We start from the raw sequence: 19,596 nt of genomic DNA, 5'->3' as shown, positions 1-19,596 counted from the left end.
TTTTGACTTGTTTTAAGGACATTACATCAAAGTTGGATCAGCCTGTAGTGTGTTTTTCCACTTTAATTTTGAGGGTGACTCCAAATGCAGACCTCCATGGGTTAATAAATTTGATTTCCATTGATCATTTTTGTGTGATTTTGTTGTCAGCACATTCAACTATGTAAAGAACAAAGTATTTAATAAAAATATTTAATTCATTCAGATCTAGGATGTGTTATTTTAATGTTCCCTTTATTTTTTTGAGCAGTGTATATATATTTCTCTAACGTCCTAAGTAGATGCTGGGGACTCCGTAAGGACCATAGGGAATAGACGGGCTCCGCAGGAGACTGGGCACTTTAGGAAAGATTTAGTACTACATCTGGTGTGCACTGGCTCCTCCCTATATGCCCCTCCTCCAGACCTCAGTTAGAATCTGTGCCCGGCCAGAGCTGGTTGCACTCTAGGGGCTCTCCTGAGCCTCCTAGATAAAGAAAGTATTTGTTAGGTTTTTTATTTTCAGTGAGCTCTGCTGGCAACAGACTCACTGCTACGAGGGACTGTGGGAGGAGAAGCAAACCTGCCTGCTTGCAGCTAGGTTGCGCTTCTAGGCTACTGGACACCATTAGCTCCAGAGGGATCGAACACAGGCGGTCCGTTCGCGGAGCCACGCCGCTGTCTCCCTCACAGAGCCAGAAGCACTGAAGTCCAGGAGAAGCAGGAAGACTTCGAAATCGACATCATGAAGAATTCTGTCTTCACTAAGGTAGCGCACAGCACCGCAGCTGTGCGCCATTGCTCCCCAGCACACTTACACACTCCGGTCACTGTAGGGTGCAGGGCGCTGGGGGGGGAGCGCCCTGGGCAGCAATAATGTACCTTTTGGCAAAAGCACCCATATATACAGTCCTTGACTGTATATAGGGATACCTCCGCCATTTTTTCACACAGTTTAAGCGGGACAGAAGCCCGCCGCTGAGGGGGCGGGGCCTTCTTCCTCAGCACACCAGCGCCATTATTACTTCACAGTTCCGCTGGAAGCAAGCTCCCTGGGCTCTCCCCTGCAGTATCTAGGTACTCCAAGGGCATAAAGGGAGGGAGGGCACATAAATTTAGGCGCAAAAGAGTGTTTCTATCAGCAGCTACTGGGTACACACATATTAGTGGTAACCCTTGGATCATATAGTGCTGTGGTGTGTGCTGGCATACTCCTTCTCTGTCTCCCCAAAAGCCTTAGTGGGGTCCTGTCCTCAGTCAGAGCATTCCCAGTGTGTGTGTGGTGTGTCGGTACGTCAGTGTCGACATGTTTGATGAGGAAGGTTATGTGGAGGCGGAGCAGGTGCAGATGGATGTGGTGTTGACACCGCAGGTGCCGACACAAAATTGGATGGATATGTGGAAGGTGTTAAATGATAATGTGAACTCCTTACATAAGAGGTCGGACAAAGCTGAAGCCTTGGGACAGTCCGGGTCTCACCCAGTGCCTGATCCCACAGTGCAGGGGCCGTCAGGGTCTCATAAGCGTCCACTGTCTCAGTTAGTCGACACGTATGTCGACACGGAGTATGACTCCAGTGATGACGCCGATGAGGCAAAATTGCAGCCTAAAATGACTAAAGCCATCCGATACATGATTATAGCAATGTAAGATGTATTGCACATTGCTGAGGAAATCCCTGTCCCTGACAAAAGGATTCATATGTTTGGGGAGAAAAAACAAGAGGTTACATGTCCCCCTTCACATGAGTTAAACGAATTATGTGAAAAAGCCTGGGAATCCCCTGAAAAGAAGGTCATAATTCCCAGGAGGCTACTTATGGCGTATCCTTTCCTGACAGCGGATAGGGCACGCTGGGAATCTCCTCCCAGGGTAGACAAGGCGTTGACACGCTTATCCAAGAAGGTGGCCCTGCCGTCTCCGGATACGGCCGCCCTAAAGGATCCTGCAGATAGGAAGCTGGAATCAATCCTGAAAGCTGTGTATACACATTCAGGTACTATCCTGAGGCCTGCCATTGCGTCGGCATGGATGTGCAGTGCGGTAGCAGCCTGGACAGATTCTCTGTCTGAGGAGTTAGACACCCTGGACAGAGATAATATCTTACTGACCCTGGGGCATATCAAAGACGCGGTTCTGTATATGCGGGATGCTCAGAGGGACATTTGTTCTCTCAGCTCTAAAGTAAGTGCAATGTCCATCTCTGCCAGAAGGGTCTTATGGACTAGGCAGTGGACAGGGGATGCTGATTCGAAAAGACATATGGAAGTTTTACCATATAAGGGTGAGGAATTATTTGGGGACGGTCTCTCAGACCTGATTTCCACGGCGACCGATGGGAAGTCAAAATTCTTGCCGTATGTTTCCTCACAGCCTAAGAAAGCACCATATTATCAAATGCAGTCCTTTCGCCCCCCAAAGAGCAAAAAGGTCAGAGGTGCATCCTTCCTTGCCAGAGGTAAAGGAAAAGGAAAAAAGCTGCATCAGGCAGCCAGTTCCCAGGAGCAGAAGTCCTCCCCGGCCTCCTCTAAATCTTCCGCATGACGCTGGGGCTCCACAGGCGGAGCCAGGAGCGGTGGGGGCGCGCCTCAAGAATTTCAGCCACCAGTGGGTGTGTTCACAGGTGGATCCTTGGGCGATACAAATTGTGTCTCAGGGATACAAACTGGAATTTGAAGAGACGCCCCCTCAACGTTTCCTAAAATCTTCCTTGCCGGCTTCCCCCATGGAGAGGGAAGTAGTGCTGGCGGCAATTCACAAACTATATCTCCAGCAGGTGGTGGTGAAGGTTCCCCTACTTCAGCAGGGAAGGGGTTACTACTCCACCATGTTTGTGGTATCGAAACCGGACGGTTCGGTCAGGCCCATTTTGAATTTAAAGTCCCTGAACATTTATCTAAAGAAATTCAAATTCAAAATGGAATCACTCAGAGCGGTCATTGCAAGCCTGGAGGAGGGGGATTTCATGGTGTCGCTAGACATCAAGGATGCTTACTTGCATATCCCCATTTTTCCTCCTCATCAGGTGTACCTCAGGTTTGTGGTACAGGACTGTCATTACCAATTCCAGACGTTGCCGTTTGGCCTGTCCACGGCACCGAGAATATTTACCAATGTGATGGCGGAGCTGATGATACTCCTTCGGAAGCAAGGAGTTACAATTATCCCATACTTGGACGATCTCCTCATAAAGGCGAGGTCCAGAGAGCAGTTGCTGATCAACGTGGCACACTCTCAGGAAGTGTTGAGACAGCACGGCTGGATCCTGAATATTCCAAAGTCGCAGCTGATCCCTACGACGCGTCTGCCCTTCCTGGGCATGATTCTGGACACAGACCAGAAGAAAGTGTTTCTTCCGGAGGAGAAGGCTCAGGAGCTCGTGACTCTGGTCAGAGGACTCCTAAAACCAAAACAGGTATCGGTGCATCATTTCACGCAAGTCCTGGGAAAGATGGTGGCGTCTTACGAGGCCATTCCATTCGGCAGGTTCCATGCAAGGATATTTCAGTGGGACCTGTTGGACAAGTGGTCCGGATCGCATCTTCAGATGCACCGGCAAATCTCCCTGGCCTCCAGGACCAGGGTGTCTCTTCTGTGGTGGCTGCAGAGTGCTCACCTACTAGAGGGTCGCAGTTTCGGCATACAGGACTGGGTCCTGGTGACCACGGATGCAAGCCTCCGAGGGTGGGGGGCAGTCACTCAGGGAAGAAACTTTCAAGGACTGTGGTCAAGTCAAGAGACTTGTCTGCACATCAATATCCTGGAACTAAGGGCAATATACAATGCCCTGTCTCAAGCGGAGCCTCTGCTCCGAGACAAACCAGTACTGATTCAGTCAGACAACATCACTGCGGTCGCTCATGTAAACCGCCAGGGCGGCACAAGAAGCAGGGTGGCAATGGCGGAAGCCACCAGGATTCTTCGTTGGGCGGAGAATCACGTACAAGCACTGTCAGCAGTGTTCATTCCAGGAGTGGACAACTGGTAAGCAGACTTCCTCAGCAGACACAACCTACACCCGGGAGAGTGGGGACTTCATCCAGAAGTCTTCTCGCAGATTGTAAATCGATGGGAACTGCCACAGGTGGACATGACAGCGTCCCATCTCAACAAAAAGCTAAAAAGATATTGCGCCAGGTCAAGGGACCCTCAGGCAATAGCTGTGGACGCTCTGGTGACACCGTGGGTGTTCCAGTCAGTCTATGTGTTTCCTCCTCTACCTCTCATACCCAAGGTGTTGAGGATACTAAGGAAAAGAGGAGTAAGAACAATGGTGGTCATTCCGAGTTGTTCGCTCTGTATTTTTCTTCGCATTGCAGCGATTTTCTGCTAACTGCGCATGCGCAATGTCCGCACTGCGACTGCGCCAAGTAAATTTGCTATGCAGTTAGGTATTTTACTCACGTTTTTTTCTTCGTTCTGGTGATCATAATGTGATTGACAGGAAGTGGATGTTTCTGGGCGGAAACTGGACGTTTTATGGGTGTGTGCGAAAAAACGCTACCGTTTCTGGGAAAAACGCAGGAGTGGCCGGAGAAACGGAGGAGTGTCTGGACGAACGCTGGGTGTGTTTGTGACGTCAAACCAGGAACGACAAGCACTGAACTGATCGCAGATGTCGAGTAAGTCTGGAGCTACTCAGAAACTGATAAGAGAGGTATAATCGCAATATTGCAAATCCGTCGGTCGCAATTTTGATAAGCTAAGATTCACTCCCAGTAGGCGGCGGCTTAGCGTGTGCAAAGCTGCTAAAAGCAGCTTGCGAGCGAACAACTCGGAATGAGGGCCAATACTCATTGTTCCGGATTGGCCAAGAAGAACTTGGTACCCAGAACTGCAAGAGTTGCTCTCAGAGGACCCGTGGCCTCTGCCTCTCAGACAGGACCTGTTGCAACAGGGGCCCTGTCTGTTCACAGTCATATAGTCCTGAGTCTGCCCTACTCCACTTGTCCACATGTTCGTGATTAAGTGGACATTGGGTACAACTGCATTTTTTAGGACACTGGTGACTCTTTTTCTGAGGTCTGTGTACATTTTCGGTATCGCCTGCCTAGAGAAATGGAATCTAGATGGTATTTGGTAACGGGGACACAGTACCTCAATCAAGTCTCTAGTTGCCTCTGAATTAACGGTGGATACCGGAACCACGTTTCTCACCACCCAGGCTGACAAGACCTGAGTTATCCGCTTTGCAGCAGGATGACTGCTGTGATATTTCATCTTCCTCGCAAAGGACTGTTGGACAGTCAATTGCTTACTGGAGGTAGTACAAGTGGTCTTCCAACTTCCCCTCTGGGATGCCGATCGACTCCCAGCAGCAACAACAGCAGCGCCAGCAACAGTAGGCGTTACACTCAAGGATGCATCGGAGGAATCCCAGGCAGGAGAGGACTCGTCAGAATTGCCAGTGACATGGCCTGCAGGACTATTGGCTTTCCTGTGTAAGGTGGAAATTGACACTGAGCGAGTTGGTGGTGTGGTTTGCAGGAGCTTGGTTACAAGAGGAAGGGATTTAGTGGTCAGTGGACTGCTTCCGCTGTCATCCAAAGTTTTTGAACTTGTCACTGACTTATGATGAATGCGCTGGAGGTGACGTATAAGGGAGGATGTTCCGAGGTGGTTAACGTCCTTACCTCTACTTATTACAGCTTGACAAAGGCAACACACGGCTTGACACCTGTTGTCCGCATTTGTGTTGAAATAATTCCACACCGAAGAGGTGATTTTTTTTGTATTTTGACCAGGCATGTCAATGGCCATATTCGTCCCACGGACAACAGGTGTCTCCCCGGGTGCCTGACTTAAACAAACCACCTCACCATCAGAATCCTCCTTGTCAATTTCCTCCTCAGCGCCAGCAACACCCATATCCTCATCCTGGTGTACTTCAACAGTGACAGCTTCAATTTGACTATCAGGAACTGGACTGCGGGTGCTCCTCCAGCACTTGCAGGGGGCGTACAAATGGTGGAAGGCGCAAACTCTTCCCGTCCAGTGTTGGGAAGGTCAGGCATCGCAACCGACACAATTGGACTCTCCTTGGGGTTTTGTGATTTAGAAGAACACACAGTTATTTGCTGTGCTTTTGCCAGCTTAAGTCTTTTCATTTTTCTAGCGAGAGAGAGGATGAGTGCTTCCATCCTCATGTGAAGCTGAACCACTAGCCATGAACATAGGCCAGGGCCTCAGCCGTTCCTTGCCACTCCGTGTCGTAAATGGCATATTGGCAAGTTTACGCTTCTCATCAGACGCTTTCAATTTTGATTTTTGGGTCATTTTGCTGAACTTTTGTTTTTTGGATTTTACATGCACTCTACTATGACATTGGACATCGGCTTTGGCAGACGACGTTGATGGCATTTCATCGTCTCGGCCATGACTAGTGGCAGCAGCTTCAGCACGAGGTGGAAGTGGATCTTGATCTTTCCCTATTTTACCCTCCACATTTTTGTTCTCTATTTTTTAATGTGTGGAATTATATGCCGGTAATATATCAATAGCAATGGCCTACTACTATATATACTGCGCACAACTGAAATGCACCACAGGTATGGATGGATAGTATACTTGACAATACAGAGGTAGGTAGAGCAGTGGCCTTCCGTACCATACTGCTATATATACTGGTGGTCACTGTCAGCAAAACTCTGCACTGTACTCCTCCTATATAATATATTGGTGGTCCCCAGTGCCCACAATAAAGCAGTGTGAGCACAGATATATGCAGCACACTGAGCACAGATATGGAGTGTTTTTCAGGCAGACAACGTATACTGGTGGTCACTGGTCAGCAAAACTCTGCACTGTACTCCTCCTATATAATATACTGGTGGTCCCCAGTGCCCACAATTAAGCAGTGTGAGCACAGATATATGCAGCACACTGAGCACAGATATGGAGTATTTTTCAGGCAGACAACGTATACTGGTGGTCACTGGTCAGCAAAACTCTGCACTGTACTCCTCCTATATAATATACTGGTGGTCCCCAGTGCCCACAATTAAGCAGTGTGAGCACAGATATATGCAGCACACTGAGCACAGATATGGAGTGTTTTTCAGGCAGACAACGTATACTGGTGGTCACTGGTCAGCAAAACTCTGCACTGTACTCCTCCTATATAATATACTGGTGGTCCCCAGTGCCCACAATTAAGCAGTGTGAGCACAGATATATGCAGCACACTGAGCACAGATATGGAGTGTTTTTTAGGCAGACAACGTATACTGGTGGTCACTGGTCAGCACAATTCTGCACTGTACTCCTCCTATATAATACAGCTGCTCCCCAGTGCCCACAATTAAGCAGTGTGAGCACAGATATATGCAGCACACTGAGCAAAGATATGGAGTGTTTTTCAGGCAGACAACGTATACTGGTGGTCACTGGTCAGCAAAACTCTGCACTGTACTCCTCCTATATAATATACTGGTGGTCCCCAGTGCCCACAATTAAGCAGTGTGAGCACAGATATATGCAGCACACTGAGCACAGATATATGCAGCACACTGAGCACAGATATGGAGTGTTTTTCAGGCAGACAACGTATACTGGTGGTCACTGGTCAGCAAAACTCTGCACTGTACTCCTCCTATATAATATACTGGTGGTCCCCAGTGCCCACAATTAAGCAGTGTGAGCACAGATATATGCAGCACACTGAGCACAGATATGGAGTGTTTTTCAGGCAGACAACATATACTGGTGGTCACTGGTCAGCAAAACTCTGCACTGTACTCCTCCTATATAATATACTGGTGATCCCCAGTGCCCACAATTAAGCAGTGTGAGCACAGATATAAGCAGCACACTGAGCACAGATATGGAGTGTTTTTCAGGCAGACAACGTATACTGGTGGTCACTGTCAGCAAAACTCTGGACAAATAAGCACAGTCACAAATATTATTAGTAAACGGAGAGGACGCCAGCCACGTCCTCTCCCTAACATTTCCAATGCACGAGTGAAAATGGCGGCGACGCGCGGTTGCTTATATAGAATCCGAATCTCGCGAGAATCCGACAGCGGGATGCTGACGTTCGGGCGCGCTCGGATTAACCGAGCCATACGGGAGAATCCTAGTATGCCTCGGACCCGTGTAAAATAGTTCGGGTGGGTTCGGTTTACGAGGAACCGAACCCGCTCATCACTACTTTTGAAAGCTGGCGGTGCTTTTACTCTAGGGGTAGCATGAGATGGAGTCTACAACCCACACAAGTGGCTCAGGTAGTGCAGCTCATCCAGGATGGCACATCAATGCGGGCTGTGGCAAGAAGGTTTGCTGTGTCTGTCAGCATAGTGTCCAGAGCATGGATGCGCTACCAGGAGACAGGCCAGTACATCAGGAGACATGGAGGAGTCTGTAGGAGGGCAACAACCCAGCAGCAGGACCGCTACCTCTGCCTTTGTGCAAGGAGGAACAGGAGGAGCACTGCCAGAGCCCTGCAAAATGGCCTCCGGCAAGCCACAAATGTGCATGTGTCTACTCAAACGATCAGAAACAGACTCCATGAGGGTGGTATGAGGGCCCAACATCCACAGGTGGGGGTTGTGCTTACAGCCCAACACCGTGCAGGACATTTGGCATTTGCCAGAGAACACCAAGATTGGCAAATTCGGCACTGGCGCCCTGTGCTCTTCACAGATGAAAGCAGGTTCTCACTGAGCACATGTGACAGACGTGACAGAGTCTGGAGACGCCAAGGAGAACGTTCTGCTGCCTGCAACATCCTCTAGCATGACCGGTTTGGCAGTGGGTCAGTAATGGTGTGGGGTGGCATTTCTTTGGGGGGCCGCACAGCCCTCCATGTGCTCGCCAGTGGTAGCCTGACTGCCATTAGGTACCGAGATGAGATCCTCAGACCCCTTGTGAGACCATATGCTGGTGCGGTTGGCCCTGGGTTCCTCCTAATGCAAGACAATGCTAGACCTCATGTGGCTGGAGTGTGTCAGCAGTTCCTGCAAGATGAAGGCATTGATGCTATGGACTGGACCACCCGATCCCCAGACCTGAATCCAATTGAGCACATCTGGGACATCATGTCTCGCTCCATCCACCAACGCCACGTTGCACCACAGACTGTCCAGGAGTTGGCGGATACTTTAGTCCAGGTCTGGGAGGAGATCCCTCATCCACCACCTCATCAGGAGCATGCCCAGGCATTGTAGGGAGGTCATACAGGCACGTGGAGGCCACACACACTACTGAGCCTCATTTTGACTTGTTTTAAGGACATTACATGGATCAGCCTGTAGTGTGTTTTTCCACTTTAATTTTGAGAGTGACTCCAAATCCAGACCTCCATGGATTAATAAATTTGATTTCCATTGATAATTTTTGTGCGATTTTGGTGTCAGCACATTCAACTATGTAAAGAACAAAGTATTTAATAAGAATATTTCATTCATTCAGATCTAGGATGTGTTATTTTAGTGTTCCCTTTATTTTTTTGAGCAGTGTATATGTAAAAAATGGAAGTAATGAGCGCCTAATAATTCCCAGAAAATGACGGTGGGGACATAGAATGAGATTTAGTGAATTGGTGATATTAAAAAATGGGACAAGCGCTTATCTCAGATAAGAATCTTCGGTCCTCAGACCAATATCATCACAGTAATATGCAAAAGAGAAAAAGAAACAACCAATAGTGTGTACCGTTTAAACCTATATGTACTTATAGCATTTTTCTACTTAGTGAGTGTTAAATGGAAATACTCCCAGAATATCACACTCCACAATAGCGTAGTTGAAAGATCATTTTTCACATTTAATTAAGTACATAAAATATATCCACGGTTTAAAACAAATAGGTATCGCACGTACAAGAAACAAATGATATAGAAGCTTATCTGTCCATAAAAATAGGGTCCAGGATATCTCCCTTCACATTTACTGTAGTACATACTGTAAATTAAACCCACGGTTTAAAACGAGCAGGTATCACACGTACAAGAAAGGGTCCACTGTAACGCTGTGAATGCTGGGAAGCACATCACAGCGGCGGCGAACAGCCTATGGTGAAGGACAGGGACAGCTGCAGCAGCGCCTCCACCAACTACACAGCGCTGCTGCGGCTCCCTCCTCCACCACCCTCCTCCTCCTTCTCTCCTGCACGGGATCTCTGCAAGAAGCTGCACCGAGGAGCCTGACTGCCAGCAGAGAGAGTAAGTATAATTCTTTCTTTCTTTCTTTCTTTCTTTCTTTCTTTCTTTCTTTCTTTCTTTCTTTCTTTCTTTCTTTCTTTCTTTCTTTCTTTCCTGCCTTAATGTGTAAAAAGGGAGAAGCTGTCTGCTATAATGTGTAAAAAGGGGGACGCTGTCTGCCATAATGTGTAAAAAGGGGGACGCTGTCTGCCGTAATGTGTAAAAAGGGGGACGCTGTCTGCCGTAATGTGTAAAAAGGGGTCACTGTCTGCCGTTATGTGTAAAAAAGGGGATGCTGTCTGCCTTAATGTGTAAAAAGGGGATGCTGTCTGCCTTAATGTGTAAAAAGGGGATGCTGTCTGCCGTAATGTGTAAAAAGGGGACACTGTCTGCCGTAATGTGTAAAAGGGGGGGCGCTGTCTGCCGTAATGTGTAAAAAGGGGGACGCTGTCTGCCGTAAGGTGTAAAAGGGGCTCTACCTGGTGTAGTGGTGTTACTGTGCGGCGTAATTTGAACAATGGAGACTACTGTGCACCGTTATATGAATTTGTACTATTTTGTGGCCACACCCCTTCCCCACAAAGCCACGCCCCTATATTTTTTGCGCGTGCCTAAGGCCCCTGTTTTACATATAGGGGTGGGGCTCTGATGCAGTTTCTTGCACACAATGCTAAAATGTCTGGCCCTGAGCAGGTCCCCTTCACCAGATCCTTTCCAGGGGTGAGGGGGTGGACTTGGATGGGAAGGGAAGGGGTCAAAGCATTTTGTCGCACCTGGGCCCACCGTTCGCTAGTTCCGCCACTGTGTAATGCCATTGTGATTTTTTTTTTTTTGTGTGAACTTGTTGCGCTGTTATTTGTTGCTTAGTAGCAGAAAGTAGATATAAAAAAATAAGACGTAAGCTGCCTCTGGATACAGTACCATTACCGACCATCCATGCTTACTAATTTAAATAAAGGTGTGTTAGTGTAAAAACCCACAAATTTCATTCTTGCATTCCAAATTGCCTACTTGGAATTTTATATTATGGCAACAGCACAAATCTGCCATTGTACATGGTGCACTTGTTGACCCTCATGTTCGAAAAACTGGTCAGAGAGGTGAAACATTCCTGTGGTCATTAAAGGGTCAAATCTGAGGAAATACATTTCGGTGCAATCAATGTGCATAGACTTTGAGCAGCGCAGCTGAGTTCACTTTGCTTTTTGTGACTTGTTTTTCTCTGACAGAAGACAGTAAATTCCCTAACCCGCACCTGGGACCCCCTGAGGAGCGGCTCGCTCTGTACGTGCTGCATAAACAGGGCCTTGTGGGCGAACACGTTGAGACGAGAGCGCTGTACAGTCCCCTGCAGCCCGATATAGAACAGGTATGGGCATTTTATTACATGCACAGTAAAGTGGCAGCAGGCATACTGAGTAGTCCCATATGTAGCCATATTACTAAGATCAAAGGCGAAGCTGCCTACAAATAATGGCATGAGGAGACTCTGTACGTGAAGGTCACGACAGGTGCGCTGGCGGAACGCCGGATCCGAAACATTTTTTAAGCACCTGTAAGTTTATTACATTTCCTTATGTATTAACCAACTGTTTTGCCATTTTTCTCCAAGGCTCGGGTGTTCCCTTATGTAAGGAAGAGCCAGTATGTGTTATTGGGTCAAGAAGCTTTATTTTTCTTTATATATTTTAATTTATTTATCCATTGTAGAAGTGTTATCCGAAGGTGCTTCATGTTTCTGTGTTCATAAAACCTCTGTAAGGAAGTTATTACACATACAGTATATAACAGTGTTTCCCAACCTCGGGCTTCACACTAACAGTCCAGGTTGTAAGGATATCCATGCTTAAGCACAGATGGTTAATGCAGAATAACTGGTATCCGGACTCCAGGTCGACAACAAAAAGGTCGACACACCTTAGGTCGACGCCAATTGGTCGACACACATTAGGTCGACATGGACAAAAGGCCGACATGGACAAAAGGTCGACAGGGACAAGGTCGACGTGGAAAAAGGTCGACATGAGTTTTTCACAATTTTTTTCTTTTTTGGAACCTTTTCATACTTAACGATCCACGTGGACTACGATTGGAACGGTAATCTGTGCCAAGCGGAGCGAAGGCACCATGCCCGAGGGGACGCATGCGAGGGGACGCGGTGCACTAATTGGGGTTCCCGGTCACTCTCCGAAGAAAACGACACCAAAAAACCCATAAAAAACTCATGTCGACCTTTTTCCATGTCGACCTTGGTCCTGTCGACCTTTTGTCCATGTCGACCTTTTGTCCATGTCGACCTAAGGTGTGTCGACCAATTGGTGTCGGCCTAAGGTGTGTCGACCTTTTTGTTGTCGACCTGGAGTCCCAGACCCGAATAACTGAGGTCACCTGTCCTCAAGTAAGGATATCCTTAAAACCTTGGCTGTTAATGTGGCCTGAGGATCGTAGTTGGGAGTCCCTGTGTTACTCTTATATTTGAAGAGGAAGGAAGGGGCAAAGTACAGTAAGGGCGTCTTGGGATAATGCTGCTGTATTTGAGCAGTATGTATCTTTAGATGCGTCCAATGGAACATATGTACACAAGTACACTTTTTCCGGAGTGTATCCTTCCTTAGGTGTGTACATGGTGTGAATGTGTCCAACTGTCGGGCCTCATAGGGGGTAATTCCAAGTTGATCACAGCAGGATTTTTGTTAGCAATTGGGCAAAACCACGGCCCTCATTCCGAGTCGTTCGCTCGTTCTTTTTCATCGCATCGCAGTGAAAATCCGCTTAGTACGCATGCGCAATGTTCGCACTGCGACTGCGCCAAGTAATTTAACAATGAAGAAAGGATTTTTACTCACGGCTTTTTCATCGCTCCGGCGATCGTAGTGTGATTGACAGGAAATGGGTGTTACTGGGCGGAAACACAGCGTTTTATGGGCGTGTGGATGAAAACGCTACCGTTTCCGGAAAAAACGCAGGAGTGGCCGGAGAAACGGGGGAGTGTCTGAGCGAACGCTGGGTGTGTTTAGGACGTCAAACCAGGTACGACAAGCACTGAACTGATCGCACAGGCAGAGTAAGTGTGGAGCTACTCTAAAACTGCAAAGTAGTTTGTGATCGCAATATTGCGAATACTTCGGTCGCAAATTTAAGATGCTAAGATACACTCCCAGTAGGCGGCGGCTTAGCGTGTGTAACTCTGCTAAATTCGCCTTGCGACCGATCAACTCGGAATGAGGGCCCATGTGCACTGCAGGGGAGGCAGATATAACATGTGCAGAGAGAGATAGATTTGGGTGGGTTATTTTATTTCTGTGCAGGGTAAATACTGGCTGCTTTATTTTTACACTGCAATTTAGATTGCAGATTGAACTCACCACACCCAAATCTAACTCTCTCTGCACATGTTATATCTGCCTCCCCTGCCGTGCACATGGTTTTGCCCAATTGCTAACAAAAATCCTGCTGCGATCAACTTGGAATTACCCCCATAGTGAGCTCTATTTTCAGTGAAGATATTAATTACTTAGTTGCCACATAGGGAGTCATTCCGAGTTGTTCGCTCGTTGCCGATTTTCGCTATACTGCGATTATCTGCTAACTGCGCATGGTCAATGTTCACAGAGCGCATGCGCTTAGTTATTTTACACAAAAGTTAGGTATTTTACTCACTGCATAACAAAGCTTTTTCGTCGCTGTGGTGATCGTAGTGTGATTGACAGGAAGTGGGTGTTTCTGGGCGGAAACTAACCATTTTATGGGAGTGTGCGGAAAAACGCAGGCGTTCGAGTTCCAAAACGCGGGAGTGTCTGGAGAAATGGGGGAGTGGCTGGGCAAACACTGGGTGTGTTTGTGGCGTCAAACCAGGAACGAAAAGGACTGAGCTGGTCGCAATGGCTGAGTAAGTCTGGAGCTACTCAGAAACTGCGAGTTAATCGTTAAGAGAAAATTAGCGAAGCTTTCGTTCGCAATTCTGCTATGCTAAGATACACTCCCAGTAGGCGGCGGCCTAGCGTGTGGAATGCTGCTAAAAGCAGCTAGCGAGCGAACAACTCGGAATCACCCCCATAGTGTCAGACATTTATATTTAGTGCCTCAATTGCCCTCTCAGTGTCAGGCATTTTTATTTAATGACTCAATCCCCACCAGTGTCAGACACTTTTATTCAGTGCCGTATTAGTCTCCAAAGTGTTGTTTTTTATTTAGGGACTCAGTTACCCCCAAAATCTCAGCCATTATTATTTAGTGATTTAAATACCCCACCAGTGTCAGACATTTTTCTTTAGTGTCTTAATAACACCCCAACCCCCCCCCCCATTGTCAGCCATTTTTATTTAGTGTCTTAATAACCCCCCAGTGTCAGCCATTTTTATTTAGTGTCTTAATAACCCCCCAGTGTCAGCCATTTTTATGTAGTGTCTTAATAACCCCCACAATGTCAGACATTTTTATTTAGTGATTTAATAACCCTTATTGTCTTAATTACCTCCCCAGTGTCAACCGTTTTTATTTAGTGGCTCAAATACCCCACCTGTGTCAGACATTTTAATTTAGTGTCTTAATAACCCCCCCCCACCCCAGTGTCAGCCATTTTTTTGTAGTGTCTTAATAACCCAACCAGTGTCAGCCATTTTTATTTAGTGTCTTAATAACCCCCCCAGTGTCAGCCATTTTTATTTAGTGTCTTAATAACCCCCCCAGTGTCAGCCATTTTTATTTAGTGTCTTAATAACCCCCACAGTGTCAGCCTCAGTTGTCCTCACTATGGCGCCCATTTTGTACTAACATCAGTTCTCTTGTTCTAAGACAATAAAAAAAATGTACAGTGTATATCCTGTGCGCCAATCACAAGATGCCGCAGTTTTCCAAAATGGAGATCACCCTCTCCAATAATACATATATACAAACAACAAAAATACAGCGCTTCCCAGTCAGGGTTCTCAGTTGAGGAGCGATGTATTCTAATAAGCACTTTTTGTTTTTAGGGAAAGCTGCAGATGTGGGTAGATTTATTTCCGAAGTCCCTGGGAACCCCCGGCCCACCGTTTAATATAACACCAAGAAAGGCTAAAAGGTGAGAGATATGCAACATGATTTACAGCAAGTGTACCCAAGTGGCTGGTCCAAGGACATATTGTTAGGAAATCATGATGCTGCCACAACTGCCTGCAATCCATGGTGACCTCAGACAGCTGCTGTCAATGAGAGTTGTTATGGTGGACATTAAATTAAAAACATTGTGACATCCCCTAGCATTGGATGAGTAAACCGAGGCGGCGATCTCTGGGGCCCCCTCATGTCACATCCCTGTCTTCCTAATGTGCACCCAGTGTAATAAAATGGTGATTTTGGAGTGTACACGCTTGTGCTCCAGAGTGGTTTGTAGTCCAGTCCTGCCTGCAGTAAAATCCCAGAAGTATCCAGGGCCTTGGAGGTGGCGATCACAATATTTTCAGTGATCATAAAGGCAGAAAGCTAGGACCTAACGATAAATCTCTCCCAGTCTGTATTATTGATCCATTGCAGAGCCACCGTGTACATGAATTCATTTAATTGACCGCATAGGGTTCTCTGTGCGACTGTTTCCCACATTCCAGTCAGACACAAGCTGCTCTGATTGGCTGATCACATAATGACCCATTTAGTCTTACCACATCTCCAATAAGAGCACGTAGTATCATTCCTATATGGTTTTGATTTATAATCCCTTTGGATTATCCAGAGACCCTTCCAGGTATAACGGCCTCAGTTCCATTCCCGGGATATGTACGCATGGTGGCTACACCCAGACTGTAACACAGGGTGCAGGGAATTGGGCATATCATGCTATCATTCTCTCTGCATTCCGTATCAGCCCACTAGTTCTGGGAATAACATCAGTCCCCTCTGCCAGGTGCCAGTTTATGGGCCTATGGACCAGTAATGACACTGATACCCCAGTAGCACAGGTGATATAATAGCTCTGTCAGCCACCGAATCCTGGGAAATTATAACGATTTATTCTCTGTTGTTCAGGTTCTACTTGCGCTGCATCATCTGGAACACAAGAGATGTCATCTTGGATGACGTCTCCATCACAGGCGAGAAGATGAGTGATATTTATGTAAAGAGGTGAGAGGATATTACAGTATCAGAGGAGGAGCCACATCACTATCATACCTCGTGTGAGACCCCCACTCTACCACACACAGGGGGAGAGCGATAGACAGTAGAGAGATAAAGTACCAACCAATCAGCTTCTGTCATTTTTTCAAACACAGCCTGTAAAATTTCAGTTAGTTGGTACTTTATCTCTCTCCACTTTCTCTCTCTCTCCAAGGCTTAGGATACCTCCCCCTCAATATAAGGTACAGCTTCATAGGCCCCAATACCTCTATGTCTGCAAAGAATGTTCAGCCGCAGTTCAGTTCTGTTTATCTGTCTAGGCTTGCAAAATGATGGGGAGACAAGGAAAATACTCGCTGATGTACATAGGGGTAATGAAGAATATAGCATAGGCAAGATACAGTGTATCTGGAAAGTATTCACAGCGCTTCACTTTTTCCACATTTTGTTATGTTACAGCCTTATTCCAAAATGTAATAAATTAATCTTTCCTATAAAATTCTACACACATTTTTGCAAATTTATTAAAATAAAAAACTAAGAAATCACATGTACATAAGTTTTCACAGCCTTTACTCAATACTTTGTTGATGCACCTTTGGCAGCAATTACAGCTTCAAGTCTTTTTGAATATGATGCCACAAGCTTGGCACACCTATCTTTGGGCAGTTTCGCCCATTCCACTTTGCAGCACCTCTCAAGTTCCATCAGGTTGGATGGGAATCGTCGGTGCACAGCCATTTTCAGATCTCTCCAGAGATATTCATTAGGATTCAAGTCTGGGCTCTGGCTGGGCCACTCAAGGACATTCACAGAGTTGTCCTGAAGCCACTCCTTTGATATCTTGGCTGTGTGCTTAGGGTCATTGTCCTGCTGAAAGATGAACCGTCTCCCCAGTCTAAGGTCAAGAGCGCTCTGTAGCAGGTTTTCACCCAGGATGTGTCTGTACATTGCTGCTTTCATCTTTCCGTCTATCCTGACTAGTCTCCCAGTTCCTGCCACTGAAAAACATCCCTACAGCATGATGCTGCCACCACCATGCTTCACTGTACGGATGGTATTAGCCTGGTGATGAGCGGTGCCTCGTTTCCTCCAAACATGACGCCTGGCATTCACACCAAAGATTTCAATCTTTGTCTCATCAGACCAGAGAATTTTGTTTCTCATGGTCTGAGAGTCCTTCAGGTGCATTTTGGCAAACTCCAGGTGGCTGCCATGTGCTTTTTACTAAGGAGTCGCTTCCGTCTGGCCACTGTACCATACAGGTCTGATTGGTGGATTGTTGCAGAGATGGTTGTCCTTCTGGAAGGTTCTCCTCTCTCCATAGAGGAATGCTGTAGCTCTGACAGAGTGACCATCGGGTTCTTGGTCACCTCCCTGACTAGGGTCCTTCTCCGCCGATCGCTCAGTATAGATGGCCAGCCAGCTCTAGGAAGAGTCCTGGTGGTTCCGAACTTCTTCCATTTATGGATGATGGAGGCCACTGTGCTCATTGGGATCTTCAAAGCAGCAGATATTTTTCTGTAGCCTTCCCCAGATTTGTGCCTTAAAACAATCCTGTCTCGGAGGTCAACAGACAATTCATGTTGTCATTATGGGGTATTGTGTGTAGAATTTTGAGGGAAAAAATAAATGTATTCCATTTTGGAATAAGGCTTTAACATAAAAAAATGTGGAAAAGTGAAGCGCTGTGAATACTTTCCGGATGCACTGTCTGTAATACAGTACAAAAGTCTTCTTTGTTTCATATTGTATTCTCTGTGTATTGTCCCAAATATCATTCTACTCCTCCCTGTGTTTCGTTTTGCTGTCCCATCTGACATTCTGCTGGGTTCAAAACCAGACAGACAGGAGCGGACCCAGATAAATGGGCAATGCGGGGAAGTTCCCGTGTGATTGAGCCTTCGTTTAGTTCTACTTATTGGGGGTAATTCCAAGTTGATCGCAGCAGGATATTTTTTAGCAGTTGGGCAAAACCATGTGCACTGCAGGGGAGGCAGATATAACATGTGCAGAGAGAGTTAGATTTGGGTGGGTTATTTTATTTCTGTGCATGGTAAATACTGGCTGCTTTATTTTTACACTGCAATTTAGATTGCAGATTGAACTCACCCCACCCAAATCTAACTCTCTCTGCACATGTTATATCTGCCTCCCCTGCAGTGCACATGGTTTTGCCCAACTGCGAAAAAAATTCCTGCTGCGATCAACTCAGAATTAGGCCCATTGTCTTTATTGACACCAACACATATTAGAACCATTGGTTAAGGACAAAACTGTTGCTCTGATTTAATGAGCAAATCGGGCCGTTCTTTGACACAGGTTAAATTCATAGGTTGTTTATTACTGTGCTGACTAATGAACCTGAAATAAATGGTGTGTTTATATGTGATTAGATACAGTAGTTGCACCATGTTCCATTTCACTCCTGTGCGGCAGGCTGAGTTGTTATAAGCTCGGCGAGTGTGTAATTGAGGAGAGTCTGGGTGATACATTGGCAGATTTGCTTTGTAGAACTGGAAGACCTGTGATGTCACAGCAGCTTAAATGGCTGCAATCTAGTTTTTTTTCCACCGGTGTCTGATCATATTAGACAAAGTAATAAAAGATTTAACAGGGGCTTCGGTCCTTTGTCATGAAGGAGGATAGTAATACTGCACTTTTTATCAGCGTTACACTAAACATTGTATTTCACACTTGTGTTACATAAAAATCTGGAAACTTTTAAAATTCTGTTTCTTACTGTGCATGGCTTCCAGTATTTCAGGTCTATTACTGTGCTTCACATTACACTGCATTATAAATCACACCCACACAATGGTCGCCGCAGTGTGGCCGACAAACTGTAAATTATTCTGCCCAGGTCTACTTAATAAATGGCCAAGTTCCCTACTGCCAGCGGAATTGGCATTTCTCTGACGTCCTAGTGGATGCTGGGACTCCGTAAGGACCATGGGGAATAGCGGCTCCGCAGGAGACAGGGCACAAGAATAAAAGCTTTAGGATCAGGTGGTGTGCACTGGCTCCTCCCCCTATGACCCTCCTCCAAGCCTCAGTTAGTTAGATTTTTGTGCCCGAACGAGAAGGGTGCAGGCTAGGTGGCTCTCCTGAGCTGCTTAGAATAAAAGTTTAATTTAGGTTTTTTTTATTTTCAGTGAGTCCTGCTGGCAACAGGCTCACTGCATCGTGGGACTAAGGGGAGAAGAAACGGACTCACCTGCGTGCAGAGTGGATCGGGTTTCTTAGGCTACTGGACATTAGCTCCAGAGGGACGATCACAGGTTCAGCCTGGATGGGTCACCGGAGCCGCGCCGCCGTCCCCCTTACAGAGCCAGAAGAGACGAAGAGGTCCGGTGAAATCGGCGGCAGAAGACAATCCTG

General features: G+C 46.7%; 1 protein-coding gene and 1 long non-coding RNA gene across 6 annotated transcripts in view; one reads left to right on the top strand and one right to left on the bottom strand.

Moving 5' to 3' along the window:
- The window catches only part of DYSF (dysferlin), a 515,016-nt gene that overhangs the window by 436,691 nt on the left and 58,729 nt on the right, over positions 1 to 19,596 (top strand). For 4 of the 5 annotated variants that reach the window (XM_063925289.1, XM_063925290.1, XM_063925278.1 and 1 more), the window contains 3 exons: positions 11,352 to 11,491; positions 15,096 to 15,184; positions 16,126 to 16,221. In XM_063925289.1, the coding sequence (XP_063781359.1) occupies positions 11,352 to 11,491; positions 15,096 to 15,184; positions 16,126 to 16,221 (325 nt within the window). The remainder of the gene's footprint in view (positions 1 to 11,351; positions 11,492 to 15,095; positions 15,185 to 16,125; positions 16,222 to 19,596) is intronic. The other variant, XM_063925288.1, reaches the window with a different exon arrangement.
- Positions 1 to 19,596, bottom strand: part of LOC134929745 (uncharacterized) — a 63,365-nt gene that overhangs the window by 28,309 nt on the left and 15,460 nt on the right. The gene's annotated exons all lie outside the window — the stretch shown is intronic.

The sequence above is a fragment of the Pseudophryne corroboree genome, chromosome 1 (genome assembly GCF_028390025.1).
Source record: "Pseudophryne corroboree isolate aPseCor3 chromosome 1, aPseCor3.hap2, whole genome shotgun sequence".
NCBI lineage: Eukaryota > Metazoa > Chordata > Amphibia > Anura > Myobatrachidae > Pseudophryne > Pseudophryne corroboree.
This window is presented reverse-complemented; position numbering and strand designations above follow the sequence as displayed.